The 20,394-nt window shown below is 40.3% G+C and overlaps 1 protein-coding gene across 8 annotated transcripts in view; it reads left to right on the top strand.

Moving 5' to 3' along the window:
- Positions 1-20,394, top strand: part of gabbr1b (gamma-aminobutyric acid (GABA) B receptor, 1b) — a 110,546-nt gene that overhangs the window by 64,024 nt on the left and 26,128 nt on the right. For all 8 annotated transcript variants that reach the window (XM_047816135.1, XM_047816138.1, XM_047816137.1 and 5 more), the window contains 8 exons: positions 6,835-6,969; positions 9,270-9,440; positions 9,707-9,808; positions 10,836-10,901; positions 11,003-11,194; positions 14,018-14,263; positions 15,043-15,106; positions 19,936-20,013. In XM_047816135.1, coding sequence (XP_047672091.1) covers positions 6,835-6,969; positions 9,270-9,440; positions 9,707-9,808; positions 10,836-10,901; positions 11,003-11,194; positions 14,018-14,263; positions 15,043-15,106; positions 19,936-20,013 — 1,054 coding nt within the window. The remainder of the gene's footprint in view (positions 1-6,834; positions 6,970-9,269; positions 9,441-9,706; positions 9,809-10,835; positions 10,902-11,002; positions 11,195-14,017; positions 14,264-15,042; positions 15,107-19,935; positions 20,014-20,394) is intronic.

Raw genomic sequence — 20,394 nt, 5'->3', positions numbered from 1 at the left:
AGAGAGAGAGAGAGAGAGAGAGAGAGAGAGAGAGAAATGTAGTTATTTTCAATTATATATGTAGTCTGCCAGTCTTGGATAGTTGTGGCACTCTGGAAATCCCATAGTATGTAATATATATGTAATATTGCATTTATAAAAAATCAACAGTGTTTGTATCTGGTGGTTTGAATCTGGTTGTATTTGGTGGTTTATATCTGGTCTAATTTGGTAAAAAACCAACATAACAAAATGTTAAGAAATTAAAAAAGACTCTAAAACTGGCTATTATACAGACAGCAGTTTTTAAACACCCAAAAGCGAAAATTTGCCGCATGCTGCATTTCCATGAACTTTCCACCAGTTTGAACTGGATTAGTATTATTCTTATTTAAAAAATTTTACATTAGTTAATGATGTGATTATTACCTGAGTATCTCTTACCTACATCGGATTTCATTCCTCTCAGTTAAGACCAGGAGTCACCAAACTGGATAAATAGTGTCTGTTTTCATGATTCTTCTTTTTTCTGGTTGGAAAAAAACAAATGTTACACGTTAAAGGTGTTCCTAATAAAGTGACTGGTGAGTGTTACCATTCAAATTGACAAGTTCATAAACATTTTATTAAAACATAGATTAATTTTTTTTTTTTTTTGAAGAGCTGACACTTTTAGGTTAGATAGTTATTATGGTTATCAGGTTTAGCTTATTATATGTTAGTTAGGTCATGGGTTGGTTAGTTAGTTAGTTAGTTAGTTAGTTAGTTAGTTAGTTAGTTAGTTAGTTAGTCAGTCAGTCAGTCAGTTAGTCAGAAGTTAGGTTTGTTAGTTACTGCAAACCTAATCTCCTAGTCTCACACATCAAGTCAACGAATGGATGATTATCTGATGTGTACGACACACAAGATTGGAAACGCTTCAGGGGTTTAGGAGTGGTCATCTGATTGGTTGGATTTTACAGGTTTTCTGGAAGACGTGTCACGTTTTTTTAACTGTCCGCTCTGGAAACAAAGCCACTATGATGTTCAGCTAAACTCTGGATTTTTCAATAGATCTGACTCATTAATTTGCACAACTTTCAATTCAATAGTTGTACTCTGATCTGTTATTTAGGGACTTTGCATTCTCAAATCCCGTAAACATGACACTGAACGAAACTGATCTGTGATTGGTCGCTTTACATGTCAGTTAGACACACTAACTATTGTCGGTCCTTAGTCAATAAAAGCAGCCTTGGAGTCCAAAGCTTCTGCTGTCAGACTGAACGTCTGGTTATGTGAGACTACAGTAATCACAGCACAGGTTCTGCCTACATACATGTTCTGGTCATGTGATCAGCTAATGTGCTTCTAATTAAAAACAAAACAATTCAGTTTGTATTGAAGATATGAAGTCTCTGTAGCTTGCATGGAATTATTAATGTGACAACTATCGGTACGTGTATCGTGGTATCGTGGTATTGAGGATGCTCTCCCACCTCTTTAATTTATACCAAGATCGCTAATCCTGTGCCAGATGACCGTAATTACTATACAAGTCCTTCAGCAACATTATGTAACAGACACATCAGAAAATCTTCACCCATGTGAGTTGTATTCACATCTCTGTGATATGCGCTGTTCTGTTATTTTAATCCGATCAATAAATACTGACTTGAGTTTTATGTCTCGTTTCTTCAGATGTCTGAACATTCAAAAAAAAAAAAAAATGGATGGAAGAAAAAAAAAAAAAAACAGTTGGCCTGGCAGGATTTTCAGTTGATTTGGCACAATGGGACCCAGCTGCACTACGGAGAGAGTGATCCTCACGCATGGCTTCCCTCAGGAATGGAAAAAAGAGATAGAGAGACTGAGACAGAGAGAGAGATAGAGAAAGAAAGAGAGAGAGAGAGAGAGAGAGAGAGAGAGAGAGAGAGAGAGAGAGAGAGAGAGAGAGAGCGATCAGGCAGCAAGGGGTCATGATATAGCTGCCTATTTGCACTTGCACACAAAACACAAAAGGATGTATGCAGTGCCTTGGTGCATAAGTATTCATACCCCTGACAGTTTTTCCCCCCATTTTGTAGTGTAGTATTTGTAGTGTAGTATTTGTTGTGTAGCCTGGAATTGAAATCTGGTTACAACTTGAATGTTGATAAATTGCAGGTCATAACTTTTGTAGCTTTTTATCCCCCCTCACACACACCCGACATATAATCTGAATGAATGCTAGTTTAGTTCAAGAAGACTGAACATATACAGTATGCTTGCAGGCATTGTAGGGATGGACATATAAATACAAAAGGAAATAACTGTGGTTTTGGAAAGTCTGTTGGAAATTCAAGGTGAATGTAATCATTCTTGAAATCAATCTTGAAAACATTTCTGAGCCTCTGAAGGATTTCATTTCATCAGGTGGAAGATTTCCTCAAGGCTACAGCACAAGTCACTCGACTGCTCTCGGCCGCCGGCGTGAACGTGTAATATCCTAATATTCGCTGTGGAATATTTCAGTGTCTGTGAGCAGTGTGTGTGTGTGTGTGTGTGTGCGTGTGTGTGTGTGCGTGTGTGTGTGTGTGTGTGTGTGTGTTAGGACCACTTCCTACTCTGTTTGAACACATGAATAATGAACAGCCATCGTCCAATTTATTAGGAACAGCTGAACGCCTGCTCGTTTGTGCAATTATCTAATCAGGCAGTCATTTGACACCATTTCAGAGGATAATATCACGTCGATACAAGTCAAGAGTTTCAGTTCATGTTCACACCAACCCTTAGAATGGAAACAAGGCTTGTAAAGTGTTTCTCTCTCTCTCTCTCTCTCTCTCTCTCTCTCTCTCTCTCTCTCTCTCTCTCTCTCTTTCTCTCTCTCTCATTTTCTACCACTTATTCGAACTTCTCGGGTCACGGGGAGCCTGTGCCTATCTCAGGCATCATCGGGCATTAAGGCAGGATACACCCTGGACAGAGTACCAACCCATCGCAGGGCACACACACTCTCATTCACTCACACACTCACACACTACGGACAAATTTTCCAGAGATGCCAATCAACCTACCATGCATGTACGAGGCACGGGGAGAACAAGCCAACTCCGCACACTCAAGGCAGAAGCAGGAATCGAACTGGAGGTGTGAGGCGACCGTGCTAATCACTAAGCCACTAAGCCACCGTGCCCCCCCACCCCACTCCGTAAAGTGTTCTTATTTGAGTAAAGTTGAGCCTTCAGTGACCATCTTCTGACCTCTCTCATCAACAAGGCGTTCACCAATGAGCGACAATGAGATAATACCAAGCATCTGCTGCTCCATACACTTACACAGCTGATTTGGTATGAATTATTATGCTATGTTTCTTTTCAGAGATTACAACATTAAAGAGCTGCAGGAATTCTTGACTGATTAAATACTGATTGCTCTCTGCATGTGATATAACAATCTCTCACATTCTTCACATGGAACCTCTGCTATGGGGCTTTTTTACAAAGCTTAACAAATATTACCCTAAACCATGTGGCAAGATGTGTTATAGTCAGAGAGATCAAATTAAAAAGAGTAATAATTTTATCATTCCAAAAGGTTCAGTTAGAGCAAATGAAGTTCCTCATGAGAAGAACATTATACTCAAAGCAGCAGCATGGTGGTGGTAGCATCATACAGTACGTTAGAGCAGCTTTTCTCCAGAACTGGGGCTTTTAGTAAGATGGATCAAGTCATGAACAGCTACAAATATTAGTTGATTTCTGTGCAGAAAACTTTGTGTCTTCTAGTAAGCTGAAGATGAAAAGGAACTTAACCTTTCAGCATGACAATGACACAAAGCACACAAGAAAGAAATGATAAACCAAAAGAAGCTCAGTGTTTTTAGATCATTGTTCCTGTGCACAGGAGATTTATTGGATGTAGATTGTATAACGTAATCAAATCCAAAAGTGGTTCAGCAAAAAAATAAATTAAAAAATCAGTCTAGTTTTTTATTATTACTTCTTTCCCCAAAAACTGTCCTTAATTTTATTGTTATTATTATTATTTTTTTTATTTTTTTTGCTTAATTTGCTTAAATTTTTTTAAATAAATTTTTATTCGGGCACGGTGGCTTAGTGGTTAGCATGTTTGCCTCACACCTCCAAGGTTGGGGGTTCGATTCCCGCCTCCGCCTTGGTGTGTGGAGTTTGCATGTTCTCCCTGTGCCTCGGGGGTTTCCTCCGGGTACTCCGGTTTCCTCCCCCGGTCCAAAGACATGCATGGTAGGTTGATTGGCATCTCTGGGAAATTGTCCGTAGTGTGTGAGTAAATGAGAGTGTGTGTGCCCTGTGATGGGTTGGCACACCGTCCAGGGTGTATCCTGTCTTGATGCCCGATGACGCCTGAGATAAGCACAGACTCCGCGTGACCCGAAAAGTTCAGAAAAGTGGTAGTGAATGAATGAATGCATTTTTATTTGGCAAATTTCACACAGGCTCTTTTTGACAAAAAAAATCAATCTGCCATTATAACTGTGCAGTTATAACCATTAATATCCACTGTAGCTGTGTTTGAGGTGAGGTTCAGGTTTTCCTACATTAACACAATAGAAGAATTTCAAGTAACATTTACAAGAGGAAAGTTTATTTAGAGGAGTAATTGGGGATTTTTCCTCGCTTTGCCGAATGAAAATTGTTTGTTTTTTTATTGAATCTGTGGTGTAAATTGCGTTCAAATGAACACAGCTAGCAAAAAAAGAACAAAAACGTCCACAAAAGACAGTCAGATGTTTGTGTTGCTGGACAACAAGAGGAACATTATAGAGAGCTTTGTTTATATTATTAAACAGGACATGTGGACAAATTGCTGTATCAGAAGAAAATGGTGATGGCTAATTTCCCCATTTGTCTTAATTGAGTGCAATGTCTCATCACTTTTTACCTTTCACAGTGAATCATTTTAATTCCAACAAAGCGAACCGTTCCGCACTAAAAGCAGGGCCTTTGTTATGACTCCCAACGATTTCCTGATTTATCTGTGCATTTAGCTGAAATTAAAAGCGTCGGGGGAGAGAGAGAGAGAGAGAGAGAGAGAGAGAGAGAGAGAGAGAGAGAGACAGGAAGAGGGAGGGGAAGCTGCATGGAGGCACAACTGCCAGATCAGACATTGTTAAGTACAGAGGAGTCTGTTGCTGGAGGGCATTGCTGATTCAATTTGCGTGATTGCACCAATCAAACAAAATCAAGCTTCAAGCCTGTGTAATCAGGCTGCATTCATAGTCGCTACTGTTTTTAGACACGCACGCTTTGTTATATGCATTAAAATGCAAGTCTCTGTCCGTGAGATCGTGGAGACTAAATGAGAACGCACACCCTCTCCATCACGAGCGCGGCTCAAGGCCAGCGACCGCGGCTCATTCCTCTCTGAACACGGATCAATGCTGGCGTTAGGCCACAATTATCATTTGAATGAGATATTGATTTTTCCTCAACAACACATTTAAGATGAATTTAGCAACGGCCATCGTCAGGCGCAGATCAGACAGTGGTGATGGAAGCCGCAGTGCTGTACAAATAAGTGTTTAATGTAGGTATGCTTATTACACATGTTTGTTTCTCTGTATATCTCTCTCTGTCTGTCTGTCTGTCTGTCTCTCTGTATAACTGTCAGTGTTTCTCTGTCTGTCTGTCTCTCTGTATAACTGTCAGTGTTTCTCTCTGTCTGTCTGTCTCTCTGTATAACTGTCAATGTTTCTCTGCCTGTCTGTCTCTCTGTATAACTGTCAGTGTTTCTCTCTGTCTGCCTGTATCTCTCTGTCTGTCTGTCTCTCTGTATAACTGTCAGTGTTTCTCTCTGTCTGTCTGTCTCTCTGTATAACTGTCAATGTTTCTCTGCCTGTCTGTCTCTCTGTATAACTGTCAGTGTTTCTCTCTGTCTGTCTGTCTCTCTGTATAACTGTCAATGTTTCTCTGTCTGTCTGTCTCTCTGTATAACTGTCAGTGTTTCTCTCTGTCTGCCTGTATCTCTCTCTGTCTTTCTGTCTGTCTCTCTGTATAACTGTCAGTGTTTCTCTCTGTCTGCCTGTATCTCTCTGTCTGTCTGTCTCTCTGTATAACTGTCAGTGTTTCTCTCTCTGTCTGTCTCTCTGTATAGCTTTTGTGTTTCTGTCTGTCTGTCTTTATCTCTCTCTCTGTCTGTCATTCTGTATCTGTCTCTGTGCTTCTGTCTGTCTGTCTGTCTCTCTCTCTCTTTCTCCATCTGTCACTTTGTACCTGTCTCTCTTTATCTGTATGTCTCTCTCTCTCTCTCTCTCTCCCCCTCTCTCTCTCTCTCTTTCTCTATCTGTCACTTTGTACCTGTCTCTCTTTCTCTCTCTCTCTCTCTCTCTCTCTCTCTCTCTCTCTCTCTCTCTCTCTCTCTCTCTCTCTTGCTCTATCTCTCTCTCTATCTGTCACTTTGTACCTGTCTCTCTTTATCTGTCTGTCTGTCTGTCTGTCTGTCTGTCTGTCTGTCTGTCTGTCTCTCTCTCTCTCTTTCTCTCTCTCTCTCTCTCTCTCTCTCTCTCTCTCCCTCTCTCTCTTTCTCTATCTGTCACTTTGTACCTGTCTCTCTTTATCTGTATGTCTGTCTGTCTGTCTGTCTGTCTGTCTGTCTCTCTCTCTCTCTCTCTCTCTCTCTCTCTCTCTCTCTCTCTCTCTCTCTCTCTCTCCCTCCCTCTCTCTCTCTCAGCGTGGCATTGTATTAAATAAATCTCTTGAATGTATCTCACAGTAGAGCTCTTTGTAGACCGTGACTGCAGCAGGGAAACGATTCATTTGTTTGCACTGCACCACACACTAAGAGGCAAATAGACTCGGAGGTAAGACTGAAATATGCACCAGTTACTTTAATATTTTTCTCTTGATCTTTCAGTGTGACCCTGGAGAAGCCACCAAATTGCTGTACGACTTGCTCTACACGGAGCCTATAAAAATCGTCCTGATGCCCGGCTGTAGCTCAGTGTCCACGCTGGTGGCTGAGGCGGCCCGGATGTGGAACCTCATAGTGGTGAGCATCTCAGAGTCCATTTATTTAAGCGCTTTGCTTTGAGTTTAAATCTCAGACCTGACAGAACGTCACAGACGGCCTTTTAACTCCAGCTTTGTATTAGGTTCTTCCTCATGTCCTTTGAGATAAAAGTGTCTTCTGAGTTAATGGAAAGGTTTGTAATGATCAAACATGCAGAGGTAATGGAGAGGTTGCAGTTAGACTTGTGCCTGAAACAGAAACACCTTTTTTGGGGTAACTTTGTAGAAAATAATGGGATACATTATTATGATTTATTTTCTACATTGCTTTACCCTTTTCACAAGGTGGTTATGCTCATAGCAAAAATAAATACATAAATTAATGAATGAAAAAAGAAGTTAATTTGTAAGATGATAATAATAATAATAATAATAATAATAATAATAATAATAATAATAATAATAATAATAATATGAAATTACTAACAGATCTGACAAAAATAAAATGTAGAACATATTTTTTATAATTTAGTCAGAACACTTAATTTTTTTGAACTATAATTAAAGGGAGTGATCTTGGCTCAGTGTTTGCAGAAGTGAACTGCACTCAAACACACTATCTATCTATCTATCTATCTATCTATCTATCTATCTATCTATCTATCTATCTATCTATCTATCTATCTATCTATCTATCTATCTATCTATCTATCTATCTATCTATCTATCTATCTATCTATCTATCTATCTATCTATCTATCTCTATCTATGCTACAGCCATGTTTCTAGAACAATCCCAGGAATAAGTGCTAGCCAGTGCACCCTTTATGCTGAGATATATATATATATATATATATATATATATATATAAGGCAGATGTTTAACAAGAATAAGACTCAGGTGACACCAGAAATCCAGAGAGGAGAAAATGAATTCTGAGAAACAGAATGATGTAAAACCTCAAGCACACAGTTCTTACTGCTCTGGGATCAGTATTGTCTGCTGAAAGGAGTCATTTGTAGCGTTATCTGTATGAGTTTTTGCCCTCAGATTGTGACCTGATTGACCAGGTAGTCAAAAACCTCTTGATTGCCTTTGTGTCACAGTATGATGTTGTGCTGATGTCATGGAAACAATCCGATGTCATTTTTTCTGAAAGGTCTTTCAGCTCTCCGAAGCTCCACTGTGACCAAAATGCCACCTCATATAAAATGTTCACCCATCAAGGAAAAGGCCAAGCGTTTTCATCTGTTTTTGAAATTTGGATGATTTCATACAGTACCAACAAATTAACCCCTGCATTTGAGATAGAAAAGAAAATAAATCTCTTCAGGCTTCTGAGTGTATTATCTCAGGTTCTTGGTAGGTCAAACACAGCCTGATAGTCCCTGATATTCCCCCACAGGATACAAATCCCCTTATCCTATCTTCTCATCAGATAAATGTAATGAATCCATGTGATAGATCAATCGAGTGGCCATCTCACCAGCAGATCTCATAATTCCCTAAAGCAGGTAGGGACTCCTTCACGGCCACTGAATATGCTGACCACAGTAGGCTGAAATCGGTGGAGTTCTCAAGTATAAAAATAGAGTCTGGTATCTGTGTCATTTCCTTCAAAAAATAGTGCCGAGCTGGTTCTTTCCGTTTCAAAATCTTCTTCTGATCTATTTCTGTATCTGACACCAACATCATCGTATTGCACACGTGGCCCACAGAACCCTCTGAAAACTGCTCGCTCTAGTACTCTGTTTGTCTCTATAAATATATCATTTTAAACTAGGCTTACCGGTACGTCACTAAACAACCTACATGAGTATATGGACTCTTACATGTACGTACTGAACATCCCATTCCTGATTTATTCACCTTTACTGCTCAAGTTCTAAAAGATCCATCTGATAAACCTTCAAGATTCAAGATTTTATTTGTTATGTATGCAGCAATATAACTTGCATCACAGTCAATCCCCGCCCCCAATCCAACACTTTATACTATTCTGAAAACAAAAGCATGATCTGTTCGGTCTGCGTGGTTGCAATCCACGATCTTTACTATAACGTTTCCCACACTGATGCTCACCGAACCTTCTCATCCCTTAACAAGAATTCCCTGAAATGCTAACAAGGAAGTAGCGGTGTTAGCAATAAAAAACATAAACCCTTCTGAAATAATAGGACGAGATCAAACGAGATCAGTGAGTTGAAGCCTGGAGCCTTTGTAACCTACTTTAATTAGATAACTCTAATCCCACACTTCATTTCCTTCCTGTTTACACTCCCCCCCCCTCCTCTGTAGGTTTTCTTCTCCTCTTAATGCTTTTTTGCGTTTATGCCCCAGCTGTCGTACGGCTCCAGTTCTCCGGCACTTTCCAACCGTCAACGCTTCCCCACGTTCTTCCGTACGCACCCGTCTGCCACGTTGCACAACCCCACACGTGTGCAGCTCTTCCAGAAGTGGAAGTGGACCAAGATCGCCACCATCCAGCAGACCACTGAGGTCTTCACCTCTGTGAGTCACGTGCATTTCTTTAGTGCACGTCATTTCTGCATGTCGCCTGTGTCAGAGTCTGCAGCTAGATGCAAATAAATCAGATTCATCATAAATGTTGCTAATGCTGTAAACAATAAATAACTCACGACTAAAGAAATAAAATCTTCACTCTCTTTTTCCTCTTTTTCTCTCGTGCTTCCCTTTGTTCTCTTTTTTCGCTTTCTTCTTTTTTCCTCTTCCCTCTCTCTCTCTTCCTCTCTCCCTCTCTATTTCTCTATCCTCAGACTCTAGATGATTTGGAGCAGAGGGTGAAGGAGGCTGGAATTGAGATCAGCGTGAGACAGAGTTTCCTCACCGACCCTGCTGTGGCTGTCAAGAACCTTAAGGTGCCTTCACTTCTCCTTTACTGCTCCTCCGTTTCTCCTCCACACAACACCTACACACACACACACACGCATACACAGACACGTACACAGACACGTACACAAATATATATACTGTACAGTACACAATCACTAGACGTTAGAAGTTCTCCTGTAACTGATTTATATTTTCTTACATATTTAGCAGACGCCTCGATCAAAAGTCGAAGGTTAAAGGTCAAGCTGAAGAATATTTGGTATTATATAAACATTAAATCTGAAGCGTGTTTGCACATAAAAAAACACCCACACTGAGAGAACGATGCTCACACACACACACACACACACACACACACACACACACACACACACACACACACACACACACACACACACACACACACACACACAGATGCAGTAAAGTAGGACTTGCTTGTCATGAGTAAATGCATTGCCAAAGTAATCATCTCTGTTCCTGGACAAATACCAGAGGGTGCGTTCAGATGTCTGTGGTTTTTTTTTTTTTTTTTTTTTTTGGAAGACAAAAATCATATAAATTAGGTACATGGGTCTGATCTTCTTCTCTCCAGTCTCTTCAGGGAATCTCCTCTCTCTCTCTCTCTCTCTCTCTCTCTCTCTCTCTCTCTCTCTCTCTCTCTCTCTCTCTCTCTCTCTCTCTGTGCCCACATGATGGCAGCTTGTTCAGCTGACCTAGTTTTGGTACAGGAGATTAATTGGCTATCATTTGAGATACCATGGTAACCTGGAATATAGCACAACTATAAGAGGGAAGTAAAGGAGCGATGTGCAGCCTTCCGTTTCACCAACAGCTCTGAGAGCGCAGACACACACTGGTTTTTATGGTAACACTTTCCATGAAGGCCACATATGGTATATTACCATTAGCATGCTTTCAAAACATGTTTTGATGTACACAGTCCCTGTTCCTAATTTCCTCCCCTTCTCTCACTTTTACTTTCTTTTCCTTTCTTTCATGTCACACTTAGCATTTTTTCCGCCTGACTCCTGACATTCCCTTCTCCTTCCACAGCGCCAGGATGCTCGGATCATCGTGGGTCTGTTTTATGAGACGGAGGCCCGGAAAGTCTTCTGTGAGGTCAGTCTCTAGCGCTTTTGTTGTCCAACATGATTGATGGTTTCCCACAAAGAATTTCTTTCCTAGCTGAATCTGTTTGTTTGTAAACCTCTCGTCGGCAGGTCTATAAGGAGAAGCTGTACGGAAAGAAGTACGTCTGGTTCCTGATCGGTTGGTACGCCGACAACTGGTTCAAGATAAAAGACCCGTCAATCAACTGCACCGTGGAGCAGATGACGGAGGCGGTAGAAGGCCACGTTACCACGGAGATAGTCATGCTCAACCCTGAGACGGTTCGAGGAGCCTCCAATCTGGTGAGGCTTTTGATTTCAGTTCTTTGCTCCTTTACCATGTTTGTGTTTTTATGCAATAATTATTTTAATATGTTTTTTGAATAACAGGAATGTGAACAATGTAAAGTCTGTCATGGAATTCAATTCAAACACTCGAAAGCGTTATTTATCCTTCTCTAAATACAAATACAGAAAAACAAGTTTTGGTCACTATGATTGGCCACTGTGATTAGTGACTGTGATTAGACACTGAGATAGGACACTGTCATTAGGCGCTGTGATTACGGACTGAGATTAGACACTGTGATCGGCCATCTGATAAGTGGCTGAGATTAGACACTGTGATTAAACACTGTAATTAGACACTGTAATTTTACAATGTGATTGGCCACTGTGATTGGACAATGTAAATAGGCATTGTGATTGGAGACTGGGATTAGACGCTGTGGTTGGTCACTGTTATTAGACACTGTGGTTGGACACTGAGATTAGTTACTGTTATTAAACACTAATTAGACACTGTGGTTGGACACTGAGATTAGTTACTGTTATTAAACACTAATTAGACACTGTGATTGGAAACTGTGATTAGACGCTATGGTTGGACATTGTGATTAGACACAGTGGTTGGACATTGTGATCAGACACTGTGATTGGACATTGTGTTTAGACACTGTGGTTGGACATTGTGATCAGACGCTGTGATTGGACATTGTGTTTAGACACTGTGGTTGGACATTGTGATTAGACACCGTGGTTGGACATTGTGTTTAGACACTGTTGTTGGACATTGTGTTTAGACACTGTGGTTGGACTCTGTGATTAGTTATTGTTATTAAACACTGATTAGACACTGTGATTGGAAACTGTGATTAGAAGCTGTGGTTGGACATTGTGTTTAGACACTGTGGTTGGACACTGTGGTTGGACATTGTGTTTAGACACTGTGGTTGGACATTGTGTTTAGACACTGTGGTTGGACATTGTGTTTAGATACTGTGGTTGGACATTGTGGTTAGATACTGTGGTTGGACATTGTGTTTAGACACTGTGGTTGGACATTGTGGTTAGATACTGTGGTTGGACATTGTGTTTAGACACTGTGGTTGGACATTGTGGTTAGACACTGTGGTTGGACATTGTGTTTAGACACTGTGGTTGGACATTGTGGTTAGACATTGTGGTTAGACACTATGGTTGGACTCTGTGATTAGTTAGTGTTATTAAACACTGATTAGGCACTGTGATTGTACAATGTGAGTAGACCATGAGATTAGACACTGTGAATGGTGACAGATTAGACATTGTCTGGACACTTGGCAGCTAAGAGAGAGTAAAGCCATCACTCTCACTCACAGAGCATGGCCAGATGTGAGAGCTTTTGTAATAAAGTCATTTTTCTTTCAGCCTGCTAGGATTTTCTTGTTAGCAATATTGAAAATTGCACTAGTGAAATATTTCCTATTTTGTCTCTGCCCTGAGACCATGATGTGGTTTCCATCCACCTGCTTGTGCTTTCCATCCACCTGTGGTTTCTACAGTGAAGACCATGATGTGGTTTCCATCCCTCTGTTTTTGTGCAAGCTTACTAAAACCTTACTAAAAACCCAGTCATTTGGAAAGCACCTAAAGGTTGCTAAACATTTGAACTATAAAACTTGGCCCTTGCATAAAGAAAGAATCCTTTACATGGGGGAAGAGAAACTTATTTTTCAAATAAACACAGTGTTTGTTCCAGTCTGTCTGTGATCGTGTGGGTTTGGCTGCCATCTTTCAGTACCGCAGTATTCTTCAGCGTTGTCACATAACCGTGATGATAGAGCGCTCTTCATGTTTGCACAAACATTTGAAAACACATCCTCATGTCATGAATCAGCTCACAGCCATAGTCATAGCCGTGGAAGATGTGACGGCTGTCTCTGGAGTCCAAACTGCTGATGAGAAGACAGGTGTGAGTTTCGGGGTGGAATGTGCTCTCAGGGGGGATGCCGTTTGAAGCACATCCAGCTCCGTTGCCCCGTGCTGGGAGCTGTCATGAGTACAGATGCCCCCGCTGTTCTCCCACATCCTGCTCAGTCTGGGCTCATTTCCAGATGCCCGCGCTTTACACCTGATGCCAAAAAAAAAAAAAAAAAAACTCGGCATATTGGACAGGCATGTTTGTGGAAAAATCGGCATGCTAAATTTGCTTCATTCGGGAGCGATTTTCTCTCCCTCATTTCCTCCTGCCATACTGCTCTTTGATGCAGTGCATTTGAAAGGCAGGAAATGCTTTTTGACTGCGTCGATGCTTTATGAGCACGCACATAAACACATACTCGCTCTCACATACTGTACTACCTCCCTGCCTTTTGCACCTATGCGCACACACACACTCACTCACAGCCTCTAGCTATTTACCTACACCTTGGCTTTTTGGCTAAATGGACCTGTCTGTAGCATAAAAAACGGTGGAGTCCTTACTTTGGATATGAAAGAGAAAGAGAAAATCACTTTTGCCGTGTACTTCTAAAATAACTGCGAAACCACTTTCTCTCTCCTGTCCCTAAATTCTCCACAGTTCCCCTTTTAAACAGTGTCACACAGGAATTGTTTATTTTTTTAATTGTTTATTTTTTTGCATCTGTATGTGCAATTCTACCTCCATCTGCATAAAATACTTCCACAGGGCAAGAAAGCACTTTATCTTGAATTATACTGTATAATGATTTCTCTCTCTCTCTCTCTCTCTCTCTCTCTCTCTCTCTCTCTCTCTCTCTCTCTCTCTCGCTCTCTCTCTCTCGCTCTGTCTGTCTCTCTCTCACCATCTGTGACATACATGTTTTCATTTTGTTTGCTTTGCAGACCTCGCAGGAATTCTTGACCCAGCTGATGTCTAAACTGGGAGGGAAGAACCCAGAAGAAACAGGAGGATTTCAGGAAGCGCCGCTTGCCTATGACGCAGTGTGGGCTCTCGCTCTGGCACTCAATAAGACTGTTGGACCATTAAGGGCCAGAGGCCGCAGGCTGGAGGACTTTAACTACAACAATAAGGACATTACTGCTGAGATTTACCGTGCCCTCAACACCAGCTCATTCGAGGGAGTCTCTGTGAGTAATGGGATGGATGGAGTTGGGTTAAATGATGGATGGATGAATAGATGGATGGATAAATAGATGGATGAATAGATGAAAAGATTTGTGGATGTATGTGTTTGGTTAATTGTTGGGTGGGTGGATGGATTGATGTTTTTGGTAAATAGATGAAATGGTAGGTGGAAAGATGAATGAGTTTGTGGGTTTGTGGATGGATGTATTGGCTGTGGCGGGAAATATGGAAAGGTTTGTGAGTTTGTGGCTGGATGGATGAGGGTTTGTGGATTTGGATTGATGGATGACCTGGATTGCTGCTGGATGGATGGATGGATGGGAGCTTGATGGATGGATAAATGGGTAGGTGGGGGGTTTAATGAATGGGTAGGTTTGTGTATGTATGTATGGATGGATGGATGAATGGATGGTTGGATGGATGGATAGTTTGTGGGTTTCTTGAGGGATTGATAGCTGGATGAATAGATAGAAGGGTGGTTATAATGGGTGGGTTTGTGATTTTTTGGATGAATGGATGGATGGATGGATGGATGGATGGAGGAATAATAGATGGCTTGCTTGATTGCTTAATCAGTGGATGGATAGATATAGAGACGTTTTAAATAAGCAATAGACCAAATAGAGACTGATTGCTTTTTATTATATCTTTGAACGTCATGCTGCTTTAAAATAGTATGAAGTGTGATCAGGTGTGAAATGTTGTGTTCAAGATGTGCTAAAGAAGGAGATGAAGACTTCGAACATCAGAGAGGAATAATCTTTATTCTCATCTCTTCCAGGGTCACGTTGTGTTTGACGCACAGGGATCGAGAATGGCCTGGACTCTGATTGAGCAACTGCAAGGTAACAGAATCAATTTGTCTGAATCTCCGTCATGGCATTAACATGTGACTGACAGTTCTCTCATTCACTGTATGTATAATTACCTCTGACTTGTCATCCGTCATAGAGAGCATGACTTCAGTCAGCACCAGACAGTTAAATCTCTTTGACTTGTGTCTGTCTGAAATGATAATGATTAATATGTAACATGCTGTGAAAGACCCTGCATCACTGCGTGTAGTCCGGGTAAACATTTACCTCTTCATTTAACCCACTGCTGCCCAACCAAGTGTGAGTGGAGTGTGTGAAAAGGCTTTTAAGAGGCAGCAGCTACAGGTTAAGTGCTACGTGTCAGCAGTGATCATTACACTCCACTACTTCCTGACATGTAGATGATTTATGAGATTGGTGTCTGCCTTGTCGTTCCTTGTTCCAGGGACACACAGGTGTCAGGTGAAACATGTTGTTTCTTCGTTTTATAATGCTCACGTTATCTGGATCTATAGTTATCCATGAAAGGCATTTAAAACTTTTAAACAAAAATACAGTATACTGTAGTGAGCTTCTAATTATTAATTCATTCATACATTTTCTACCGCTTATCCAAACTTCTCGGGTCACGGGGGGCCTGTGCCTATCTCAGGAATCATTGGGCATGAAGGCAGGATACACCCTGGACGGAGTGCCAACCCATCACAGGGCGCACACACACACACTCTCATTCACACACACACTACGGACAATTTTCCAAAGATGCCAGTCGACCTAACATACATGTCTTTGGACGGGGGAAGAAACCGGAGTACCCGGAGGAAACCCCCGAGGCACGGGAGAACATGCAAACTCCACACACACAAACCGGAGGCGGGAATCGAACCCCCAAAGCTGGAGGTGTGAGGCGAACGTGCTAACCACTAAGCCAATATTTATTTATATTAATATTAATATTATATCAGCTCTATTTTTTTCACCATAGTGTTATTGTGCTGTTTGTTCATTTTCTTTAACAGCAGGTCTTATGTTAGTTTTGGCTATAATTCAAATGGAAGGTTTACATGTTAACGCTATCATTCGAATACGTTATGGATTCTATAGTAACAGCTGAAACACGAGGACTTCTGTGCAGCATGCACTACATAATCAAATCCTATTAATACACTGACATGTTGAGACGTTGATATTTAACACAGAAAAATGGTTACCTTGTAAGTTTTCTGTAAGAAGACATTTAACGTGACATGTTGCATGTTAATCTTTTTATTATTATCATCTCTGAGAGAGAAAAGCGAGTGAGTTTTTATAGCATAGATTGGCTTCTGTCAATCCAGTCTTCTTATTTATTATTAAATGTAAAATAAATGAACAAATTGTGTTTGTGTTTAGGAATACGTTAGCATCTTGAAGTGGTGTTGGATGAGATTTTTTTTGCTAGAAAATGCTGGAACTTGTGTTTGAGACGTAGTTTTTAGAACTACAGTATATGTAGCAGAAAATGTCAAACACTGGATGGTGTGAAGGGTTTCCCCAGGATCAGGCTACCACACATATTGTGGCAGAATCTGATTTCATTTGCGTACTAAAATAGCTCCTTTTTTTTTTTTTAGAGTGCATGTTCTGTTGTTGTTATTTTTTAGACAGGTGCTTTTCCTGGTCTCAGTGATGGAATAGCAAAATAGAGCCATGCTCTTTTCTGCTTCACTCTCTCGATCAAGTCGCAGCAATGCCAGGTTCATCGATATTCTAGTCTTTGCTACCACACGCTGATTGCATCCTCTTATCTCCGCTGGGGTTTTGTCAGGCCGTAGCTATTTCCAGAGTCCGAACTGTGTGATTGGCGAGGCTTATATTCTCCTGCTCGAGTCTTTGTGCCTGTGTCGTCACCCGTATCTCCTGTCCAACTTTCCAGCCCTGTAGCTTTAAAAAGGAGCTTTATTTTTAAAGCCTGAAGTATATATTTCCTTTTCTTGTTCAGTGTTGACTGAAAAGGTTGAAAAGATTGTTGCTTTGGCTTTGACTGTGAGCTTATTTGAAAGAGAGAGAGAGAGAGAGAGAGAGAGAGAGAGAGAAGAAAAGGAAGAGAGAAATAAAAAAAATATTGAGAGTGTAAATGCTGAGTCTCAGTGCATTAAGGCATCGAATAGCTGATTTGTGACTTGTTTGCTTTGTGAGCTCCAGATGCAATGTTTTTACTTTCACTATAACAGCTCTTCTGCAATAAAACACTCACCTTCTCGCCGTCTGTGTCTCTCTGTCTCTCTCCTCTGCTCGGCTGCTTGTTAAACACAAAGAATGAGATGTTCCTGGGAGGACTCTTGCTGCTAAGTCACTTTGTGAGATATTTGAACCCACAAGGACACATCAACACTCCTGTAAGAGTTTTAAGTGCCAAATTTTAGAGTCATGTAGATTAGATTAAAGCCTCGTGAGCCATGACGCATTTATATCCACATTTCTTTAGATGTTGAAAAACTAACAGCAGGTTAATACTGGCTAGCTTGTCTCAGCCTGAGACGCTCTGCCCACGGACCGTATGTTATATATTATACACTGAGCTAGACAAAACTAACTGAGTCTTTCCTTTTATATTGTCTACACACAAGTCTGTGTACACACAGAAAAAAAACCTTAAATAAATTGTCTTAAACATTTAAGCATGGACATGTGCAGTGATTAATTAGTATGTAATCCTGTCATGTTGCATCTATTCTGAGTGATTTATTTCAAGTGACAGGCAATACAGTTAGACAGGACATCAGTAAGTGACGTCACTTTGACGTGACACTTCAGTGAGCGAGACTGAGTCATTTGGCAAATTAGTTTGCTATTGATTTCTCCTGTCCTTGTTTCTATTCCACTGCTAAGATGCGAGGAAGGAAAACACAGAAAGGAAATGAGGAACAGCAAATAAACGATCTAGAGACACCCAACGATTAAGTGGCAAGAATCTACAAACAGATAAACAAGATGCAAGAGATTACAGAAACACTTCCATAGAATGTGGAAATAATTGGGAGATGTGTATAATTATTGAAACTGATGACTTAATATGTAAAATGGGAAGCCAGTGGGGTAAAACACAGGTGGGCAGAGTGTGGAGGTCGAATGAGGTCAAAAGTTTTTTATTTTCTTTTTATTTTAATCACTTAAACTGAGGATGTCCCTATGACTTTTTTTTTTAAATTAGGTCATTTGAAGTAATTACTGATTAGTAATTAGCTGTCACAACTCAGCTTTCATGTCAATCCTCTTTTTTTACCCACTTTGACCTCTACAATGTGCCCCAGTTTATCATTCATTTGGTTTCTGAGTTTATACAACAGTAATTTCTGCATATATTATTCAATCATTCATGTTCAGTACATGTCCTGATCAGAGATCCTAATCCCAGGAGCACTGGACGTGAGTTGGGAACACACCCTGTGTATATCTCCAGGCAATTGCGAAGCATAGTACACACACACATATTCACAGCTAAGGTCATTTCAGTGTAGCCAATCCACCCACCAGCATTTCTGGGATGTCAAAGTAAGCCTAGAGAACATGGAGGAAACCCACCTATAGGCTACATTGATCTTAAAATTGACCCTAGGGCTGTGAGCCAGCAGTGCTACTTACTGCACTGCCACGTTGCTCGTATGCTTTAGGATGAATAATACAATTTTTTTGAGATTTACTTACATTTGCTCATTTGAGTAGTATGTGTAAAATGGGAAACCAAGAGTATCATGTAATTGTGGGCCAAATGTGGTGGTCGAAAGGGGGCCAAAAGTACATGACATGACAGCTAAATTGTTTTTACCATGGGAGTATTGAACTATGGTGTGGATCAGTTTTAAAATCAGTCTTATATCAATTCAGGTCTAAATAGTTTTAATGCATGGCTGTATCACTGCATCATAGTCCCAGTTCACTGAAATGAAGTTTTAATTAAAGTGACACATAATTAAGAAAAGCACTAGAAGTTCAAATTAAGTAAACATCTCACTGATCGAGCGTCATGTGCGCTGTTCGCGGAAATGAAGCTGAAGTTGGTGTTATACAGCACACAGCAACAACAGGAGCTAATAATAACTCTCTATCTCACGGTGTTCTCTGTTTCTTCACTTTCTGTCCTGTTTTTCCTCTCCGTTACTTGTTCACACATGGATATAAACATACATTCTCACACACACACACACACACACACACACACACACACACACACACACACACACACACACACACACACACACACACACAAATCTCCCAGGAGGTAGCAAGAGCTGAGTGCAGTAATTACGCTTAATGATTACCTGATAATTATAATGCTTCTCAGTTAACTTAATTTCTTGTTGTGTATGCGGCTGCAGACCCCCGGAGTCCTGTAAAGACCCAAACGGCAATAAATGGCAGATAACATGCACTGCATGTGTATATCTGTGTGTGTGTGCAGTAGTTGTGTATCTGGCTGTTGGGTAGTGCAGTTGCTTTCAGTCTGATTACATGAAATGAAGATAAATTTCTCCACCAGCTTGTTCAATCTCTTCTGCACCAGAATATCAGTGTTACCCAGTTACTGTGTCCTCTCTGCAACTGAATTGTGGGCAAAGAATAACAGGAAAAACATCACGTGCATTGTTCATGTGAGGAGGATCTCTCACAATCATGAGGATTGATGACAGGTTCTGGTTTCAGGCTGCTGGCTATGAGCAGAAACCTGCACTTGTATTAAGAAAGCTGTCAAAATGTTCAGCTGTCTTATCATATTGATTTAAAGCGCTGTATGACGGGACACCTGCCATGCCTCTGTCTCTTATTATACCTCTACTGTGTCTCTCACAGTGTCTCACACTCATGTCTGTCTTCTATAGGAGGGAGCTATAAGAAGATCGGATATTACGATATGACCAAAGGCAATCTCTCCTGGTACGGGAACGACAAGTGGATAGGTGAGATACAATTATATATTATATTATATTATATTATATTATATTATATTATATTATATTATATTATATTATATTATATTATATTATATTATATTATATTATATTGTATTGTATTGTATTGTATTATATTATATTATATTATATTATATTATATTATATTATATTATATTATATTATATTGTGTTATATTATATTATATTACACCATGTTAATGTTGCATTCTCAAATCTAATTGGTCAGAAGCTGTTGATTAATTTCCATAAATTGAAACATGTTTGTTTTGCTATGTTATCGTTTCTATAGTAACAGCCCAGTCACCGGCACTTGTCTAGCGGATGCTGGGTATAATCTAAAATAAATAAAAAAGAATAATGGGTTATT

Source organism: Tachysurus fulvidraco, chromosome 7 (assembly GCF_022655615.1).
Source record: "Tachysurus fulvidraco isolate hzauxx_2018 chromosome 7, HZAU_PFXX_2.0, whole genome shotgun sequence".
In the NCBI taxonomy this organism is placed as follows: domain Eukaryota; kingdom Metazoa; phylum Chordata; class Actinopteri; order Siluriformes; family Bagridae; genus Tachysurus; species Tachysurus fulvidraco.
The sequence above is the reverse complement of the archived record's forward strand: the minus strand, read 5'-3'. Positions and strand labels throughout refer to the sequence as shown.